At 49.8% G+C, this 21,566-nt stretch overlaps 1 protein-coding gene, 1 long non-coding RNA gene and 3 other non-coding genes across 7 annotated transcripts in view; 1 reads left to right on the plus strand and 4 right to left on the minus strand.

Moving 5' to 3' along the window:
- LOC133259717 (lipopolysaccharide-binding protein-like) overlaps positions 1-6,774 on the plus strand; it is a 28,282-nt gene extending 21,508 nt beyond the window's left edge. For 2 of the 3 annotated variants that reach the window (XM_061437572.1, XM_061437574.1), the window contains 2 exons: positions 1,278-1,345; positions 2,760-3,754. In XM_061437572.1, coding sequence (XP_061293556.1) covers positions 1,278-1,345; positions 2,760-3,129 — 438 coding nt within the window. In that variant the 3' untranslated portion in view covers positions 3,130-3,754. Of the gene's footprint in view, positions 1-1,277; positions 1,346-2,759; positions 3,771-4,970; positions 5,048-5,930 lie in introns of those variants that run through there. The other variant, XM_061437573.1, reaches the window with a different exon arrangement.
- A 1,505-nt stretch (positions 6,775-8,279) lies between these two features.
- Positions 8,280-12,465, minus strand: LOC133259723 (uncharacterized). Its single transcript, XR_009740493.1, has 4 exons — positions 10,878-12,465; positions 9,739-9,841; positions 8,706-8,854; positions 8,280-8,599 (listed from the first exon to the last, which is right to left on the minus strand). It is a non-coding gene; the product is annotated as an uncharacterized LOC133259723 (long non-coding RNA).
- On the minus strand, positions 10,188-10,319 carry LOC133259987 (small nucleolar RNA SNORA71). The gene has a single exon (XR_009740647.1). It is a non-coding gene; the product is annotated as a small nucleolar RNA SNORA71 (small nucleolar RNA).
- Positions 11,887-12,019, minus strand: LOC133259983 (small nucleolar RNA SNORA71). The gene has a single exon (XR_009740643.1). It is a non-coding gene; the product is annotated as a small nucleolar RNA SNORA71 (small nucleolar RNA).
- Positions 12,466-13,025: 560 nt separating the features above from the next.
- LOC133259986 (small nucleolar RNA SNORA71) lies at positions 13,026-13,159 on the minus strand. The gene has a single exon (XR_009740646.1). It is a non-coding gene; the product is annotated as a small nucleolar RNA SNORA71 (small nucleolar RNA).
- Between the last annotated feature and the right edge of the window lie 8,407 nt (positions 13,160-21,566).

Raw genomic sequence — 21,566 nt, forward strand, 5'->3', positions numbered from 1 at the left:
TCCTAACCACTGGACTGCCAGGGGAGTTCCAGATATGATATATGTCAAGTGCTGTCTTAGCTGGGGCTCCCACGACAAAGTATCATAGACTAGCTGACTTAAACAATAGAAATTTATTTCTCATAGTTCTGGAGACTGGGAAATCCAAGATAAGATCGGGAAGTGACACACATTGCTTTGGCCAGAACTCAGTCACAGGGCCATTCCTAACTGCAAAGGAAGCTAGGAAATGTAGTCCAGTGGGTTGTCTTACGAAACTTGAAGCCGACTCTGCCACAGACCCTTCCCTGTTCATCTTCAATAGTTCTTGGCCACTGTTCAAACTGATAATTACCTTGTCTATGCCTAAGCAGCATTGGCACCCCACTCCAGTACTCTTGCCTGGTAAATCCCATGGACAGAGGAGCCTGGTAGGCTGCAGTCCATGGGGTCACGAAGAGTCGGACACGACTGAGCGACTTCACCTTCACTTTTCACTTTCATGCATTGGAGAAGGAAATGGCAACCCACTCCACTATTCTTGCCTGGAGAATCCCAGGGACGGCGGAGCCTGGTGGGCTGCCGTCTACGGGGTCGCACAGAGTCGGACACAACTGAAGTGACTTAGCAGTAGCAGTAGCATGCCTAAGCAGCAGCCAGCCTTCTGTCCTTTGGTAGGGACACAAACAGTGTTCCGTTTTTCCTACCACAAGCCTCTGGGATATCAATCAGGTTTCAAAGTGGAGATGTTCGGTGATGTTGCCACAAACATTCATTCAGGTGTTGCAGGTAAGATCTTACCTCCTGGAAAGAGGAAATGGACTCAGGTAGAACAGCTAAGCATCATAGATAGGACAGGCTTGATGGAGCCTCCAGATACGGTCACCTGGTTCAACCCCACATCTGTAACAGGTCAACCTTAATCATTAAACATAGATGTTAATTACTGGTGTCTTTAAATGTCCCTAGGGCTTGGGGACTCTGAACTTTTGGTGGCCTGCTTACAGATGGACAGTCTCCCCATTCACATGCTCTGTGTCTTTAGTCTGGGCTTATTTCCCCCTTCCTGATGCTTCCATGAAGATGGAGATGTCTGAAACCTCAGCTCACCTCTCTTTAAAGTCATCTGTGGAGCCACCAGCCTCCTGCCTCCTCATAATCCTTAGGCAGCTGCTTTTCACTCATATGTCCCACATCTAGTTGTGGTATCTATTTCTGGAGATTTGTCTCTCGCTCTTGGACCCAGTAGCATGTCTTCATGGGCCGAGAATCTGGATCATCCTCTTTTGCTTCTCTAGAGTACCAACATCTCCATCACCATCAATGTGAACTCCAGCAGGATCACTGGTTCATTGACCACAGGGAGGTAAGAGGCCATGGGTTGGGGAAGAGAAGGGGATGAATAGGCACTTGTCCTAGCAGTGTCCTCTGTTCAGAGCCTTCACCTGTGCCCCACATTTCATCCACTCTATGCTCTGCTCCCTGCTGAGGTACACGTGCAATGGGTTCCCTAGAAGGAATTCCTGGTCTCAGGGTTAGATGCTGTTGGCTCATAGAACGCCCTGACCCTGTTAAAATGAACATCTCCTTAAGAGATCTTTAAAAAGAGAAGCTGGGCTTCCCTGGCAGTCCAGTGGTTAAGGCTGTGCTTCCAATGCAGGGGGCACTGGTTTGATCCCTGGTTGGGGAACTAAGATCCCATATGCCAAGTGGCCAAATTAAAATAAATAACTACAGAAATAAAAAGTTAACAATGAGTATTTGGGGCTTTTGGAGGTCCTGGAATTCAAGTTTGTGCATATGGCTTGGGGGTCTCTGCAGTGTCAGAGAAGACAGCCAAGGGCTTAGAGTATGAGACAGCAAAGTAAGGAGGATTCATGAGGACCTCACACAATTTTACTGAGGAATTATCAAAACTCCCCTGCCCTGTGAGCAGAAAACAGAGATTGATCCAGGGTAATTAGAATTTCTGAACAAGGGGACCAGGTCAGCAGCCAAGGGAAAGCCTGTGAGGAGGGAGTTCAATATGGCAGGTGGGGGGGTTGAGATTTGGCTTTTATAGTGACGGAGTCAACGTGCCAGCATCATTTATGATGCCTCTCTTTCCCATTTTTATTGTCTATTGCCATGCTGTAAAAGTAACACATGCTCATGGCAAGGAAAAATTGGAAATTACCAAAGTATTAAAAGAAAACAGACAAAATCCCCCATCATTTTGCCACACAGAGATCATCACCATTAATAGTTTCATGGTTCCTTCCAGATTTTTTTATACATTTTTATATCATTGGAGGCATACATTACTTTTTTTTTTTGTATTCCACTTTTTCCGGTTAATATTTACATTATCGTAATTTCTTAAAGTTATCAAAGAGCCTCAGCGAACATTATTTTAACGATGTCACTTCTTAAGTCACAATGGATGCTTCATATTTATTTCTCTGACTGCGTCAGGTCTTAGGTGGAGCCCGTGGGATCTTCATCACTCGGTAGTTGTGGTGCAAGGACTTACTCGTCCTGTGGCATCTGGGATCTTAGTTCCCTGACCAGGGATCAATCCTGGATTGCAAAGTGGACTCTCAACCACGGGATCACCAGGGAAGTCCCACACAGTGCATGCTTAAAGGCTTAAGTCCACAAGCCCATTGCAGAGGAACCCTTGGGTGTCCAGCCCCCAGAAATGCCCTTGCCCACAAGTACCACATGCCCCACTGGTGGGGGAACCTGGGAGAAAGTACCAGCCACAGCGTGGGGTGACCTGTGCTTCTCTTTCTGCACAGTGAGCTGAAATTGGAACTGAAGCACTCCAACATCGGTTTCTTCAATGTGAGTTGTTGTCCTTCAGCATTTCTTGAATGTCCTCTCCAACCAGGGCTTCATGGGAAGAAGCTTCATGGGAGGGCTCCAGGAGAAGCAACGAGATCCCAGAAAAGATGCACTGTAGTCTTGCAGGAATCAGGATATCACATCCGAAAGTTAATCATCCAAGAAGGGCAAAAGGAGTGGCAGGACATGAATGTTCAGAGTGTGAGCTTTGGAGGACGGTGGGTCTGGGCTTGCCCATCAGCTCTGCCACTTGCTACCTGTGTGACCTTGGGCAAATCACTTAACCTTTCTGAGCCTGTTTCTTTGACTATAAAATGGGAATGATAATAGCATCTAGCTCTAATGGGGACTGCAATTTGAAATGGGGCAATGAATTCAGTAAGATACCTTGACCAAATGTCTCACAGATATTACACTCAGGATATGTCACTATAACAAATGCCAGGGACACAATCTCTTCTCAAAAGCCCTTGAGACTGATGAGTTTCAGAACTGGGAATTTTTAGGAGGTACTGTGGAGCATGCCCCCCCTGGATCTGGGGCAGCATTCTATAATCAAACACACTCATAGTTTTGCAATAAAATTTTAAAACATTAAAATAAGGTAGAATAAAAACAAACAACCATCCACTAAATAGCACCAGGACAGTTCAAGTCATGTTTTGTCACAAAATGTGCCTGTGTACACCTGTGGAGAATGAAGTTCAGAGATTTGGGATTTGGGAGTTGTGAGCGAGGAACTGTTTATGTGTCATGGTGATGGTCATTGTCAACCTCTATTTTGTAAATGGGATAACAGGCTGATGTTTTCAGAGTGGGGAGTCAGATGTTCTTCCCATGGATGTCTGTTTTTATTCTTGTCTTACTTGATTCCTTTGCTCTGGCCGCTTCTCTGCTCCAGGTGAATTTGATGGAACCCATCTTCAATTACTATGCACTCCACATTGTGTACCCCTCTCTCAATGGTAAGAATAGCTGCTACAGCCTGCCCATGCAAAAGCTGAATTCTACCCTTTCTGTGGGATTCATGGTTCATTCTTTCATTCAACAAGGTGAGCCTCTCTTCTGTGGTGGCTGGGGGATTAGCGATGCATGATCTTTGCCCTCATGGAGTTCACACGTTGTTGGGAAGGCAGACATGTAAATGACAATGGTTAGATAAATGACACCACAGAAGAAAGCTGTGGCAACTAGAGGACTGCGGGAGCTATGAGGAGGTGCTGAACATGACTTGGAGGTCAGTCTAGAGGGCTGGGTTGAGTCCCAAAGCACAAGGACTTAGCCCAAGGGAGGCTGAACATTCCAGGTAGCGCTGTGGAGAGCACCTGGAGTTAGCACATTTTCATTTTTATTTTTGGCTGTGCTGGATCTTCATTGTTGCGAACGGGCTTCCTCTAGTTGTGGCGATCAGGGGCTACTCTCCAGTTATGGTGCTCAGGCTTCTCATTGCAGTGGCTTCTCTTGCTGCAGAGCACAGGCTGTAGGCACATGGGCTTCAGTAATTGTAGTGCATGGGCTCAGTAGTTGTGGCTCGTGGGCTCCAGAGCATGGGCTCAGTTGCAACGGTGCATAGGATTAGTTGCCTCATGGCATGGGGGATCTTCCTGGACCAGGGATTGAACCCTTGCCCCCTACGTTGGCAGGCAGATTCTTAACAACTGGACCACCAGGCAAGTCCTGGAGTTAGCACGTTTGGGTCCTAGGGTGAGGCGAGGTCGCTGACTTGCTGGATGACTGTGATGGAAGTAGTTCTTGGGATAGTGGCAGCCTGTGAACCCAGCGCACCTCCTCTGATGCCAGAGCCTTCTCCAACTGGCCTCACCATCTGGCTTTTATGACCAAGAGATAAGAGCAGCAAAACTGGCCTGGAGAAGATAAAGTGGAGGAGATGCTGGTCCTCAGGGTTGAGTCCTTGCATGTAAACACCTCTCACTGCATGTCCCAGCCCAGGCCACTTTAGATAGCGCATGAAAGGGGGCTCTTGAAGGGGCCAGTAGAAGCTCCAGAGGCTGAAGAGTGGACAGATGTGCCCTGCATCCAGTAGCCTGCCACATGTCAAAGCAGCCCGCTCTCTCCTTAGCCAGCTGCAAATGCAATGTTCTGCATCTTCACATCTCCCTCGTCTCCTCTGACCAGCCCACTGCTCTCTGCTCTTTATCTTTCAGCAAAGCTTGAGGAGGGCATCCCACTCCCTCTGCCAAGGGACACCTACCTCAACAGCTTGGAGTTCCAAATCCACGAGGTCAGTGAGAAGTGGTGTCTGAATTGGGAGCTCTAGACCTTCCAGGATATTTTCTTTAAGGCTGATGGATACTTGGGGGAGTCCCTGACCCTCACGTAGATCCTGAACCGAATCCTCATAGGAAAAGAATTTTTGTTTTAAATTTTGGAGTATAAATGACACGTTTTGATGATCTGGAATCTTGGCTTCAGTCAAATAGCTCAGTTCCCAATAACTCAGTTCAAACATGATAATGGAGCATCTTCAATGTACAAGGCCTGTTAGCCATTGAAGGCAGGATGAGGGTGTAAAGGGGTCAGATTAGATGGACCACTTGAGCTGATAAGGGGCCACCTGAAAAGCCCAGAATGTCCATGGCTGTGAGCCCCCACTAGGCCCCTGACCAGGCCTCCCACCCTGGACGGGTGGGCCTGGAGAAAACCTGACTATGCCTTCTGGTGGAAGAAACACACCAGGGGCAGAGCCAGGGACAAGCCTAGGACACTTCCTGACGTGAATCCAGAAGTACTAGTTTACCCGTGTCATCACTGTGTAATATGCCCTCCAAGGTAGGGGCTACAGTCTTAGAAATTAATTATGTGAGGGGAGTAAACTCGACCAGCACTCGTGTGTACATGGTTCTCCCAGGAGGGTAAAAAAATGAAGCAGGAAAGGGGCATTCATGGATGTCTTCCAGAAGTCAGATCAGGAAATTGCAGACAAATTCCTAGGGGCAGGCAGCTGCGGGGCACGGTGTTTAAGGCCTCCAAGGGCTTGGCTTGTAGACTGATAGTTTTTGATTCAAGTGACAACTTGTATTTTCCTGTAAAGGCTTCCCTTTCAGGAAGCTGACGCCATGCGGCTCAGAAAATGATCTTTCTCGTCTTTTTTGCCTTCTCTCCAGAACTTCGTGTTCTTAGGGGCCAATGTTGATGTTGATTAGCCTGACGACGGAAAAGTAACTGTGGCTGGAGGAGTGGATGACACAAGCGGACTGCCCTTGACCTTGCGGGGTCGAAGCTGCCTCTTCTCCCGTGGGTGTCCTGTCCTCATGTCTTTAGTCTGCCGCCTGAAGACACACCTGACTTCCTCCACCCCTTCCCGTATCCCTACACGTTCTTTCAGCTGTCCTCAGACTCTCTGGGGAGCCAACTCCAACTCCTTGCCTGTGGTCCCCTAGAGAAAACTTCAATGACGCAAAAAAATATGAGCAGTGTTCAACCACCATGTAGCCCAAAGCATCCTGCTCAACATTAAACATACATGTGCAACTTTGTAGATGTTATTTGATGTCATGTTTAAAGGAGCAAGTCAGACAGAAATGGGCTTAAAGCCTGTTCTAAGGGTAGCAGCTACTACTTTATTGGTGGAGAAGACTCACTGAGACCACAGACCACCCAGCTCCTACATGGACTACAAATCTATCCAATAAATGATTTCAATTTTGAGTTGCCTGCACTGGCTTCTGTCCCTCGGCTGAGTGCTAGAAGAGGTGGGATCAGAATAAGAAAAACACAGCAGTCTCTGCCTACATCAAGCTTAGAGCCAAAAACAGGAACCAACAGATTTTTTTCTGTAAAGGGCCAGAAAGCACATCTTTTAGTCTTGGCTGAATATATTGTCTCTGTTGTAACTACTCAACACTTCTGTTGTTAATAGAGAACAGCCTGCTAGAGTGCGTGTGGCTGTGTTCCAGTAAAACTTTATTAAAAAAAAAACAAACACACAAAACAGGCAGCAGGCCAGATTTGAGCAATGGGCCATAATGTACAAACCCCCGGTCTAAAATAATCCACCAAGAATAAAAGGGATTTACACTATGAATGCAACCCTGATCTATAATACAATTAGGAAATTTACTAACATATACTCAGTTACAATAAAGAGCATAGACTTGGGGCAAGTGTGACCTGCTTTATGACTGTGGTTCCATCACCTCTTTGGTCTCTTAGCAAAAATCTATTAAATCTCTCCAAACCCCAGATTCCTCAATTTTAAAATAGCACGAGAAGACTTCCCCAGAAAGTGGTAATGAACCAAAGCCAAGTGTTATCCTGAAATGCTTGGTTAGTTAGCAAAGAAAGTTACCATTTTTCCTGCAGGTTACTGTTTATTGTTCTAATCATAGGCTGTTTTTGATTATGAAAACCTCATTCTCTGCTTCTGCATCTTTTGGCAGCAAAGGATTCCCGTTCATGGGTTTTCCTGGCCAAGGTCATTGGACAAACCTACTTTCCCATATTTTCAGGGAAAATCCCACCAAAGAGGCCCACTTCACACACACAACCTCTCCTGCTGGCAGGAGGCATGCCTATTGCTTTAAATTTTTAGTTTTGGCTGCTCTAGGTCTTTATTGCGACATGCAGGCTTTCTTGGCTGCAGTGCGCAGGGGCTGCTGCTTTATTTTTAATGTCAGCAGACACGCAGACTGACAAATACCTCTGAGAAGGGACCGTTGTCTGGAAGCTGAGTGAAGGATGAGACACACTGACTGGAGTTCAGTGGGTCCCCTTGCTTCTGGCCTCCTGGGTTATCTAGGCCAGCACAAGTGGGCGTCTTCCTAATGAAGTACACCACCTGCTGGGCTTCATGCCAGGGGCAGGCCCATCATAGGATACCCTAATAAGAAGCATCATACCTCACAAGTTTAGGAAAAGTCAGCGATACTTTGGTTTGTAGTGACAGACACCCAGTTTGACTGGCATATGGGCTTATTGCCTCAAGGCATGTGGGATCTTAGTTCCCCGCCAGGGGTCCAACTGGTCCCCTGTTGGATGGCAGATTCTTAACTGCTGGACTACAAGGGAAGTCCCAATACTGTGTACTTTACACCCCAGACAAGCTGACCAACTTGTTCCAGCTTGCCCAGGACTTTCCTAGTTTTGGCAACCAAAGTCCCATGTCCTGGGAAACCCCTCAACTCCATGCAAGCTAGGCCAGCTGGCCACACAAACAGGTGCATGCTGAGCCTACCCCCGCAGCTTTTCCAGTGATATCAGCGCCTGTCTCCCTCTGACACTCTGCTTCCTGTCACAGCCCTCTACTCTTACGGGTCCTAACCTGAGCCAACCACCAGCAAGAGGTGGTTCACCTCTGTTCTAACACAACACCTGAAACAACAGCCCGCATGCCTAGCCTCAGAAGCAGGATGGAAGGACTTAAAGGGTGAAAACAGGATCTGGCCCATGACCCACATTCACGCTGCCCCGCCTCGCTGGCATGTGGCTTGTTGCGGATTTAAAACACAGGTGAGGTGGGTGTATACAGTTTATTGAATGGGCAGGTGGAGAGAAAAATCATAAACAGCTGCCAACTCAACAGAAAAACTCTTGTTCACTGAAGTCACCGAGGGACTGGGCCAGCCTTCTCGGTCTACGCCCTCCGAGGGCACCGCTGTCAGGAGTCAGAGCGGCTGAAGGGGATCCAGGCCGCCAGTCCCACAGCTTTGCCCCGGATCTCTAGTGCTGAGTGAACACGGCTCCCGTGACACTGTGGGCAGATGGCGGGCAGCTCTTCACATGGGAACGGCACTCTCCACGCTCTGCTCCATTGGTGCCCACAAACAATAGGGACCTTCAGGAAAGGACAGGCAAGACCAATGGTTGGGAGTTCCCATCTGCGTAGACTTAAACCAGCCAACCCTCCAGGGGGCGGTTCCCAGCCAGAGGCATTAACTCACCAGCCAACCCGCAGGGGGTTGGTGGGTTCCCAGCTGGCTCGGTTCCCACCTCAGGGAGAAATACCAGCCATTCCAGATCCCAGGTGACCCCAAGGTCACTGACTCAGGAACTTGGGACCTCCTCAGCCACCTCCAGATCTAAGGCTGACCTAGGAGGGAAGAACCATACAAGCATTTAGTCTCCAGCACCATCTTCTCCCGAGGCAGCATCACTGAGAGGGTTCCAATCGACTAGGCCCAAGCTTCCAATTTATCTAAGCTCAACTAGAAACCACCAGAATAGATGCAGTAACAAAGAAAAACACATCAAAGGTTTGGTTTTTAGAACAAAGGATTTTCTTTCAAGCATTTCCAGATCTGGGCAGACAGACTAGACTTTAGTGCTATCAGGGGCTGTGAACCAAACTCCCACTGTATCTTCACATCAAAGGATGGACCACCACCCTCAGGAGCTCTCCCACCGTCATCCTATTCTGCAAAAGTTAAAATTCGTTAAGTGGCTCAGTCGTGTCTGACTCTTTGCGACCCCATGGACTGTAGCCTATCAGGCTCCTCTGTCCATGCGATTTTCCAGGCAAGAGTACTGGAATGGGTTGCCATTTCCTGCTCCAGGGATCTTCCCCACCCAGGGATCGAATCCGGGTCTCCCACATTGTAGGCAGATGCTTTTAGCGCCTGAGCCACCAGGGAAGCCCCTATTCTGCAAAGACCCACTTAATTTGGCCAGCCAAGAAAAATGGAAAGGCTGGCTGAGGGGCCCCAGGACCAGGGACTGGACAGGACAAGCCTCTGATGCACGTCAGGGGCAGAGGGCAGGTGTGAAAGCCAAGGGAACACTCAGGCTGTTGGATGCCTACCGAGTACCCCGTGGCTCACATCTAATAGTCTCACTACCTTCACATTATGAGATGCGAATAGAAACTTCTAGCAAAACAGAATCAACACAAATGTAGACGGGAGAGAACTAGACATGAGCCCTCAGACCAAATGTGGGGAAAGGCGGGGGGCAATGGTGAATGGGACCCCACCTCACCTTGATCTGGGAGCTAGACACACCTCCTGCGGTGCCATGCTGCGTCTTGGGAGTGGATTAAGCGAGGGCACTGGTAGAGGGTTTCTGCCTCCACCGAACACACCTGCAGCACAGGACGAAAGGTAGATGTCAGCCCTCTGCTGACGGCAGGGCTGGGGATTCTGTCAACAACAAGCGCGTCAGTCACGGGCTGTCTTGAATAACACATCGCAGGTTGTCCTCCACTCCTGTTAAGTCCACAGAGCAGAAGCCACGGTTTACAGCCCTTCCTCCCCGCCCCATGCTCTTTCGCACTGCGTGAACTTATTGCAGTGTGAAGACCAGGTATAAATGTGTTGACTGGTTTTTGCCAAGAGGTCCCTGAACTTCAAAGACAAAGTGAACCCCTGCAAGTCCAGGGACCAGCCAAGGTCTAAGCTCTGAAGGGAATGGCAGGAGAAAAAAACTAGTGTGTGAAAGCTCCAGGGTTTGGAAGGGACGGCTGGGCCCTTCAAACACGGGGAAAGGTCTTTCAGAGACTCCTCTCCCTGCAGTATCGATGACCAGGGCACGGGCAGCCCACAATCACTTTCGATGCAGGAGCAGAAAAGGGCAGAAGGGGAGCCAGAGAGGACAGGAGACTGGCGCCAGGGGCCTGGGGGATGCCCAAGTCGGGGGAGCAGCCCAGCCCAGCCACAGCGAGCCCTGGCAGCTTTGTAGCACCCTGCCAAGACCCCACAAGACCTCCCTGCCAGGGGAGTCAACACACTTCCAGCATAAAAAACAGCTTTCTGGCTGAAAACGATCACGATGTTGGTCAGGACACAGCCATGAAACCTGTTTTAAAACCATCACTGCTATCCTAGCTTCCCTTTTCAGGTAAGCGGAGTCTGAGATGGAGGTCATAGGGCTAAACGGGTTCAGAGGTGGAACCAGAGTCTCTGGTGCGTAAACCCACATGCTCTCCATCACAAGACTTGGAAGGGAGGCGCCCGGCGAGCAGGTTTCTTCAGGGCCCTCCCCTGTGTACATGGGAGAGACTGCCTCACACCAGGAGGCCACTGTCACCCCACTTCCCTTACATGATCACCCAAGCCCCAGGAAACATGAAGAAGACTTTACAAAACACAGAATTCCACAGAAAGGTCCAAACACCTTACCTGGGGCCCCAGGGCCTAGCGGCTGGCTGGCATGAAGATGCCTCCCATGGAACCTCTGTGCACACAGACCCATCTGCAAGAGAAAAGCCGTGAGCGGGCACGCAGAGCAGGGCCTGGCGCTCACAGCGAACCACCTGGCACAGCAGCTGGCGGACTCCAGCACCCTCACGGGGGGGGCTGTCACTATAGTCCCCGAACGGCCACACTGTCACAGGAACAAGGACAAGGTGACTCTGGAAGGGGTGGGCAGGTCATCTGGGACAGGACTAACCCCCACATCATCCTACGGGGCAACTGTGATCGATCTGCTGCGCATCCATCTTGTTAAAAACAACATGCTGAGGTCAGGGTTTGCAGAGCAGCCTGTGGCCAACTGGCAGCGACCAGAATGGACTGGGAGGGCCAATAGCTGTAGAGGGAGGGCCGTGGGGCCACCATCTGGTATACGGGATAAGTACATATGTATCCTCAACGACACTGTGCTCTGTCCAGTCAATTACTAGAAAATCACCCCCAGCAGGATTAAAGACAGGTAACAGTAAGTCTACCTTTCATTAGAGAAACAACACACCCAGGGGAGAAGGAAAGGAGGCTGACCCAGCAGACTGGCTTGCCGGAGGGCATGGTGCCCTGACCCTCCGCAATGGGAGGAGTCTGATCTCCTCGCAACAGATAGGGCATCTCTACCTCTTTGTCCGCTCCCCGCCCCAACCTTTATGACCAGCTGCTATAGTCGGGCATCAGACACAACGCAAAGAGGCACTGCCCTCAAGATCACAGCATAACAGGCACAACCAGCAAATCAAGTTTCCCAGGCGGGGTTAGTGCTGGGGGGTGGGGCTGAGGATGTGGGAAGGGGTGCGGGGAGGAAGCAGAGAAAGCTTCCAGGAGGGGAGCCCTCCCCCGCCAGCCCATAGACCCGAGGCAGGGGCTGCTCCGGAAGAGGGGCACTCAGTGCACACACGCACTGGGTGCCAGGAAGCAACACAAGTCAGGGGAAAGACAGGCATGTGCGAAAGCGCCAGGGTTTGCAAGGGACAGGATGGACCCTCCAAACACGGGGAAAGGCTTTCGGCAATTCCTCTCCCTGCACTATCAATGACCAGGGCACAGGCAGCCCACGGTCACTTTCGAATGCAGGGGCAGAGAAGGGCAGTGAGGGAGCCGAGCAGAGAGGCTACTGCCAGGACCCTGAGAAGCCTGGACGAGGAGCAGACCAGCAGATGGAGCACTGACCAGACTCACAGTCTAAGATGGCAGATCTACCCTGGATCATTTCCCAGTCCCTGCCAAGAGCCGAAGGGAAGACTGATGGCAGAAACGCGGAGAACCCCTGGGTTCCGAAGGAGTGAGTGTACACACAACCAGGACTGAACACCATACAGAATTCTCGCTCAGGCTCACAGAAGAGCCCTCAGCTGGTCACTGGGTGTGAACCTCCATCCTCTCAACATCACTGCAGCCTCCACAGGGGGCTCTCAGCAGCAGAAGGGGGGGGCCGGGCCTCCAACTGCACGCTCACTCCCCACACCTCTGGCCTCCCAGTCTGCACAGAACTGGGAAGATGAGCAGGACAGAATGAGCAGGACACCACCTACCTGGGTCTCAGTCTCGGCTCTCCCCGAGGACACCTCTCACCCAATGCAGCCACGTGACACTTCTGCAGGAGACAAGAGGCCAGCAGGTGATCAGCCCACCAGACAGGAAACCATCATGCTCAGCAGCAGGAAAACCCGGGGTGTGAATGCTGGGGAATCTGGGTCTGAGGCAATGAACCCACTACAGCCTGACTCCCTCCACCCTCAGTGCGCCTCGGGCTTGGCCACTGTCACAGCAACTAAAGGGCTGTCCGGTTTGGAAGGGACAAGCAAGGATCGCCTGAATTATGAGGAAAATTCTTGCAACTTTTCCTCGGCCCATATTTCCAACAACTAGGACACAGGCAGCCTGTAATCACTTCAAATCCAGTGGCAAACAAGGTCTCAGGGCTGCTGAGACCGGAGATCAGAGTCACAAGACCACTGCAGGGGCAGAACCCACCCACATGCTTTCCCAAAGCCTCACAGAAACCAGCACTGAGCCAGGCAGAGGGCAGTCAACTGACATCAGCCGCCAGGAAGTGTCTAAGAGGCGGTAGGAGGGAGACGGTGTGTGACAGCTCCAGAGTTCAGAAGGGACAGGATGGACCCTCCAAACACGGGGAAAACGCCTTCAGCAATTCCTCTCCCTGCACTATCAATGACTAAGGCACCAGCAGCCCACGATCACTTTCGAATGCAGGGGCAGAGAAGGGCAGATGGGGAATCAGGCAGAGGAGCCCGGGTTAGCAGCCGGCTCTCGACCCAGGCTGGGGAAAGCTGCCCAGCCAGGCCCAGGACCCCAGGCACTAGCCTCACTTCCTGAAAAGGTTCCACCTCCCCTCAGGGAGGGGAAGAAGTCGGGGAAGACCAACTTCTGGTTTAAAAAAAAAAGCCTCAATTACTCATCCACCCCACAAATACCAACTGAGGACCTACTCCATGCCAAGAACTGTGAGTTCAAATAAAAAAAACAGAGACCAGGCCTCTGCCCTTCCGGAGTGATTGCCATTTTCCCCCTTGAAGGAAAGGAAAGCTCAGGAGAATAAAGGAACTCACCCCAGGTTCCCCGGCTAAGGCTAGTGAGGGGCTGACTCAGGATCGGAACTCAGGCCTTTCTGGCCCCCAAACCCACCCCCATCCTCCTGCACAAGGGCTTTGCAAGGCAGGTCCCAGAACCCTCAAGCCCAGGAACCACCCCCTCTGCAGTAGGGCAGGAAGGCCACAGCTTCAGCACTGCCCCAGGGGACAGCTCAGTTCCTGGACCCGGCGGGAGCGCGGCAGGCAGTGCGGGTCAGGGTCCTGCAGGAGGGGAGGGGGCGCCGCCCGAGGCAGCGTTTTCAGCTGCGCAGGGCCTGGCCCGGCAAAGAGAAGGGAAAGCCTTCAGCGCGAAACAGGAGCCCAGGAAGCCAGACACTGCCCTTCTGGGGCCCTGGGGAGGCTCTCAAAGTGGAGGTTTGAACACTTTTCCCTTAGAGGTTACCGAGGGGAAATGGGCTAATGGTCACGAAGGTTATCTGCCCGGAACCGACGAGCGGCTACCAGGGACGAAACGCTGGAGTCGGAGGTGATGGGATGTGATCGGGGGGCTCTGGCGCAGCACGTGTGCGGTTCACACCGGCTCCGCACGAACCTCCCTGCAAGACCTCGGGCCAACGCATCCCCGGACCCGCTTCTCACCGTCGGCCAGCCCAAGTCTCCCCACAGATGGGTGAGGCCAGGAAACCCCCATATTCCGAAGCGGCGCCGGCCGGAGGCCAGACGACCAGAGGCCCCTCTGTCGAGAAGACGAGTCCCGAGAGACCCACACGCTCAGGGGACGGGCTCGGAACCGGGAGCGGCCCTGGGCTCCGAGGCGACCTGCAGCCTGTGCTCCCCGCTTGGGTCTGTTTCCCCTTGGGCTGGGGAGGGAGCGGACCACGTGCCCGGCGCTCCCCGCAGAGGACTTACCCGGGGTGCCCCACGACCAGACGGCGCGGGAGAGCAGCGGAGACAAAGCCGACAGTGCGGGAAGATGCCGGTGTCCGCGGATGGCCCCGGATACGTGCAGATGGCGCGGGATCCACGACGAACCGTGGACAAAGAGGTAAGAACCACCTCCACACGCACAGCGACGGCGGAAAAGCAGTTGAAGCGGGGCTTGCGGCCTAGAGCGGCGTTGCCCGGAGTGGATCCCGCGCAACCGGTTTTGCAGCGCCCTCTTGTGGAGCGGAGTCCAAGTTCTGCGTCTGCGTGACTGGGTAATTTCCAGAAGCAGCCCGGAATTTTGGCAGTAACGTTTCCTCACCTGCTCTGCTTTTCTTTGTGTTCTGTTTGTTGTCACTGATTTGTCATTAATCTGTAGGAATGGTTACTCTTCTACCAGTTGTTGTTTAGTCGCTAAATCGTGTCCAACTCTTGCAAGCCTATGGACTGGTAGTCTGCCAGGCTCCTCTGTTCCTGAGATTATCCGGGCTGGAATCCTGGACTGGGTTGCCATTTCCTCTTCCAGGGGATCTTCCCGACCCAGGGATTTAACCTGCATCTCTTCCGTCTCCTGCTTGGCAGGCAGATTCTTTACCAGGGAGCCTAAGACAGGAACTGTTATTAGCAAGAGCTTGTGTTGATTGTGTTGAGTTTGGACAATAGGGGTCTTAATCTGATTTACCATTGTATTCAGAGTACCTAGTTTCGTGGCTGGCTCAGTTGAACAAATGAATGAATTCTGACTGTGTATTCATTTGGACCTCGCCAGACTAAAATACTGTTCCGATGACCTGCAACTGAGGATGACAAGGAGATAAGCCTAGCATGGTAGGCAGGTGCTTTGCTAAAAGGTCATCCTAAAAGTAAAACTAGCCTTGAAGCTGCTTTTGATCAAGAAGGACTTAATCATGTTTGCATTGACTGATACAACAAAGAGGGAGATGGCTGGGGGTGGTCTCTGAGGGTGAAAACACTCCATCTTCTGTAGCTGGGAGGAGCTGGTGCAGTTCTAAGACGTGAGAACCCTGGGGGTCTCCTGAGGGGAGGGGGAGGGGGATGCTGTGGCTGGTAGGACACGAGTCAAAGGAGCCGGGTGAGAACACAGCGCTGGTGTCCTCCTGCCTCCTGCTCTTGCCCTTACTCTCCGTGTGGCCATGACCTAACTTTGTCCAGCCTTCATTTTGTTTTCTGGAAAATGGGCAGAGTCAGAGCTCCCCTCCTCATAGCGTTGCTGTGAGGATTAAATGAAACAGTGCACGTCGAGGACACAGCGCAGAGCAGATGGCCAAGTGTGGTAGTTGCTCTACGTAAGTATTTTTGAAAAAGTCCAGAGTTTCTGTCACTGTGAGGACACCATGGATTATTTAGGACACCATGGGATTATTTATGAGGCAGAGAGAGTGCACCATATTTGAAGGGTCTAAAGGCAGCGCTATCCAGTAGAAATACAATGCTGGCTGAATGTGTAATTTTAAATTTCCCAGGAGCCACATTAAAAAGGTTAAGCAACTATATACTCCAATAAAACTTAATAAAAAAAAGAAAAGATTAAAAAGGGGGAGGTGCTTCTCTCATAGCTCAGTTGGTAAAGAATCTGACTACAATGCAGGAAACCTGGGTTCGATTCCTGGGTCAGGAGGATCCCCTGGAGAAGGAAATGGCAACCCACTCCAGTATCCTTGCCTGGAGAATCCCATGGACAGAGGAGCCTGGCAGGCTACAGTCCATGGGGTTGCAAGAGTTGGACACGACTTAGCGATTAAACCAGCACCAAGGTTAAAAAAAAAAAAAAGGTTCCAAACGTGTAGAATGGACAAACTACAAGGTCCTGCTGTCCAGCACAGGGAACTATATTCAATGTCCAGTGATAAACCATCGTGGAAAAGAGTATGAAAAAGAATATAGGGCCCTTCTCTGGTGGCCCAGTGGTTAAGAATCCACTTGCCAATGCAGAGGATACAGGTTTGATTCCTGGTCCAGGAAGATACCACATACGGTGGGGCAACTAAGCCCGTGTGCCACAACTACTGAGCCCACGTGCTGGAACTGCTGAAGCCCAAGTGCTCTAAGAGTCATGCTTCACAAGGAGAGAGGTCACCGCAATGAGAAGCCGGTGCACCACCGCTAGAGAGTAGCCCCCGCTCACCAAAACTAGAGAAAGCCCGAATAAATAAATAAATAAAAATTTTAAAAAGAATATATATACAGAGAGAGTCACTTTGCTGTACACCAAAAACTAACACAACATTGTAACTCAACTATACTTCAATAAAAATAAATAAAAAAGTTTAAAGTACCTAAAAGGTGAAATTAATTTTAATAATATATTTTAGTTAATACAAGATAATCAAAATATTATTTCAATATGTAATCAATATTTTTAAATTATTAATAGGATATTTACTATTTCTTTTCCTTTGTACATAGTCTTCGGAATCAGTGCATGTTTTATGCTGACAGCACATTGCAACTGGGACTGGCGATATTTTCAGTGCTCTGTGGCCACATGTGCCTGGTGGCTGCTGTGTCCATTAGCCCAGGTCTCAGGCCATCTGGCTTGGATCAGCCCTTTGGAGCCAGAGGAGAGAAACAGCAAGTGGGAGACTGACAGCAAGTCCCTTCTGCAGGCCCCACCCACGAGCCTGGGACTGCCTGAGAGGGGCTGGGTCTCCTGCACCACTCAGATGAGGAGCCTCACAGTTCTAAACTGGAGAGTAAAGGAAAGCTGCTTTCAGAAGGCTGGGAAAGGTCAGAGCCATGATTCCAGCCTAGATAATCTGCATCTTTGTGCCCGTGATGCCAGGGAGGGAATCTGGGCGGGTTCATTTCTGCATCCCCAGTCTCTAGAGGAGGCTGGCCATCTAAAAGGTGTGGTTGATGCTTGTTGTTAGTGTAACAAGATATTAAAATAGATATTTCAGCCGAGGTACCAAGGAGGCACCAAAATACAGGAAAGAATAGCTGAACAACAACAAGTCACAGTTGTAATTTTTGAAGGTTCCACCTGATAAAATGGCAGCTGCCTTCCAAAGAGGGTATTGGATTAGATGTCGAATTTAGGAAGAAATAACTGGAAAATGGTTGCTTGTGACTCATGCCTCTCTTCTAATCCGAGGGTATTAACAGTATAGTGGGGCTTCCCTTGTGGTCCAGTGGTTAAGAATCTGCCTTGCAATGCAGGGGCGACCGGTTCGATCCCTGGTCTGGGAAGATCCCACGTGCTGCCGAGCCACTAAGCCCATGCACCAGAACTACTGATCCTTCGCACAGCAACTACTGAAGCCACATGCCCTAGAGCCGTGCTCTGCGACAAGGGAAACCACCACAAGGAGAGGCCCACGCACCGCAACTGGAGAGTAGCCCCCGCTCTCTGCAACGAGAGAAAGCCTGTGCAAAGCAGTGAAGGCCCAGCACAGCCATAAACAAATATATATATGTATGTTTTCAAGTACAATGTTAGGCATGAAAAAGAGGGAATTATGGGCTCTATGTCTTAAAACACTCCCTCCTCCTTTGCCCCCAAGAGGAAGAGTAGGAGGAAGTTCCTTTTGCTCTGGTGAACTTCATACCTGGGAGCTCCAGCAGGAACACCCCGGAGCTTGATTAATGTCACCTAGCGTTGGAAAGCCCAGGTGACCCGTGCCCAACCCCTTCCTCAGTCAAGGGTACATTGTCTCCTTTAGCAGGTGTAGGGTCTGGACTAGGACTGGCTACCTGCTGCCCAAGACATTCTACTTTAGACAGAGCCTGCTAGGGGGAGGGGGCCCCCAAGAAGAGGGCCTGTTCACATCACATGGGGTTCACTCACAGGGCACCAGGAGGGGGCTCGCTGAAGAACCCCTGAAACAGGGGCTGAGGGAGAATGCACAGCCTCAATTTCAGGTCCAGCCTGGGGAGAGATGTTCCCCCATCTCACTCTTCATTTCACCTGATCCTGGAGGTACTGGGAGTAGGGGAGTAGGGGGACTGAGCAGAAACTGGTGACTAGAAACACATCTGGGCAAGTAAAGGGAGAAGGTTCCCATTCCCTCCTAGCAGACAGCAGCCCACCCTATGCTTGGTCCCAGATGGTGGAGAGCAGAGAAGTCTTAACTATCAACAGTCACTGAAGGCATGATGAATATATGAGATGAACATTTAAATTAATGGAATAGAAATCATGTTTGCTATTTTTAGTAACACAATACTTATTACCTAAGAAGGATCAGAGAAGTTATGAGGACTGCCTGATATTTTTCCAAGGATAGGGAAAAGATATTTCCATTTAGAAAGTTTAAAGAGAGAGGCAAAATATAGATATAATATATATGTTTTACGATGACATACGAAAAGTCTCACTTTCAAAATACTAATCGCGTTTATAAAGGATAGGGCTGTGACTGGGAGGCCAACATTCTGCCATCTTGCAGTTTGTGACCTCACAGTGGCTGAGAGATTCCTGCTGCCTGGACTTGGGGGGGCGCTGGGGTGGGGAGATGAGGTCTCAGCTGACTAAACAGATTGTACCAAGGAAGTGATGCCCAGGGTCTAGGCCGGAAGTCAGCAGCTGGCCTGGTGAGCCCTGCCGGAGCTCCAGGCTCCAACCCCACACTAAGAATGAACAACATACTGGAAGTTTTTATTTTTCTGTTCCTCTTCCTCATCATCATCTTACTGATGCTCTGTTACTACGTCTTTCAGGAGGAATAGACTTGGGCTTCTGCAGGCTGGGATTGAGGCCCAGTGGTAGCCTTGGCCAGTCCAGCCGCCCAGGGCCTCTGCTGTCCTGTGGCCCAGGGCTGGGCCTGTTTGGGGGTCTCCAGCAGCCCCAAACCCTCACTGGATGCTCGGACAGACTGAGATGAGACAGAGGGTCTCTCCACCAGGGTCAGTTCCCACCGAGGTCTCAGCACCCCCACTTCCCTGGGTCCCCTAGGTGGGTTCTCTGACTCCCAAACCTCTCTGTTACTAGACTTGCTTCTGGTTCATTTTTGTCCTGGGCTGAAGGCCACTGATGCTGGAGAGGGGGTCAGTGTGAGCTCACTGAGGGTTTATATAGCTCAGGCCTCTGCCATGGGAGCAAACAGGAGAAGAGATGGCTTTCTCCCTTCAGAAACTGGCAGGCTGGGCCCTGGGGACCAGAGTCCAAGAGAAAGACTGATAACTTTGGCTGGTGACATTGGACTTTCCTTCATTTGATGGTGGACAGTCCTTGAACACAACCTTCTTGACTAATGACTCTGGATGGTCTTAGCTATTTAACTTGTTTCCCTGAACAACAGTTTTGGGCCTCCTTTGCTAACTAAATAACTGAGATGTTTGTGGCTTACTAACTTAAACCTTCCTGACTTGAGAATCATCAACTATCTTGCCTGAACACTTGACCAACCAGGATAACAATATTTGACTTTGGCTCATTCTCTCTCACCATGCTAGTTGACGAGATCAATTCTTTACTCTTTTTAAATATTTATTTATTTATGCCTGTGCTTATTTGGCTGTGCTGAGTCTTAGTTGCAGCATACAGGACCTTCTGTCTTTGCTATGTTGTGTGAACTCTTAGTTGTGGTGTGGGGCATCTAGTTTCCTGACCAGGGATGGAACCTGGGCCCCCTGCACTGGGAGCGCAGAATCTTAACCTCTGGATCACAAAGGAAGTCCCCAATTCTTTACTTTTATGACCTTGGGTCATCCTGGCCAAGGGCAGCAGACATCCCTGACTATTTTTCTGGAACTTCTAGGATAAAAATAGAATAATTCTTCTATGATTTCACCATTATGTATGATATTGACTGACGGTTTCCCTGGTGGCTCTGTGGTAAAGAATCCGCCTACCAATGCAGGAGACATAAGAGATGAGAGTTCGATCTGTGGGTCAGGAAAATCCTCTGGAGGAGGGTATGGCTACCCATTCCAGTATTCTTGCCTGGAGAATCCCACGGACAGAGGAGCCTGGCGGGTTACACTCCACTGTGTCGGAAAGAGTCAGATATGACTGAAGTGACTAAGCACAATGTTTTATGATGTATATTCTATTTTTAGAATTCTAAGAATATTTATAGTTATGAATGAATATTAATTTTTAATCAAATTATGATAACCATGGTAATAGCTAAAATGTATTACTAGTTTACTATTTAATGTAAGATATCAACTACTGAAAAAAGCACTTATGGTACTAACATATTTCAATGCATTATTTTACCTATTTTAATTTTTAAAAAATATTTATATATTTATCTGGCTGTGTTGAGTCTCAGCTGCAGCACACGGGATCCTCATTGCATCATGTGGGATCTTTCTTTGCGGGGCACTGACTCCAGCTGTGGGTCGATGGCTTAGTTGCTCCAAGGCATGTGGGATCTTAGTTCCCTGACCAGGAATCGAACCTGTGTCCCCTGCCTTGTAAAGCAGATTCTTAACCTCTGGACCACCAGGGAAGTCTCTTAAATTTTTGAATTGTAAAATAAGCATAACACAAAATTTATCTTAGCCATTTTTAAGTATTCAGCTCAGTAGTGTCCAGTACATTCACATCATTATGCAGTCAATCCCCAGAACTCTTTTCATCTTTCAAACTGAAACTTACAGCCATCCAATAGTAACTCCACTTTCCCCAGCCCCTGGCAACCACCATCCTGCTTTCTGATTCCGAATTTGACTAATCAAGGAAACTTGCATAAGTGGAATCATCCAGTTGTTGTTCTTTAGTTGCTAAGTCATGGCCAACTCTTTGGGACCCCATGGACTGCAGCCCATCAGGTTCCTCTGTCCATGGGATTTCCAAGGCAAGAATACTGGAGTGGGTTGCCATTTCCTTCTGCAGGGGATCTTCCCGGACCAGGTATCAAACCCACATCTATTGCGTCTCCGCCATTGGCAGATGGATTCTTTACCACTGAGCCACCAGGGAAGCCTGGAATCTTTCAGTATTTGTCCTTTTATAACTGGTTTATTTCACTTAGCATAATATCATTAAGGTTCATATATGTTGTAGCTTTGTTAGAATTTCCTTCCTTTTGAGGGCTGAATAATATTCCATTGTGTGATAGACCACATCATATTTATCCATTCATCCATCAATGGACATCTGAGTGGCTTCTACTTTCTGGCTAGAGTGAATATATTGCCATGCACGTGGGTGGACAAACATTCCTTAAAGAGCCTG

This window comes from Bos javanicus, chromosome 13, assembly GCF_032452875.1.
Source record: "Bos javanicus breed banteng chromosome 13, ARS-OSU_banteng_1.0, whole genome shotgun sequence".
Lineage (NCBI taxonomy): Eukaryota > Metazoa > Chordata > Mammalia > Artiodactyla > Bovidae > Bos > Bos javanicus.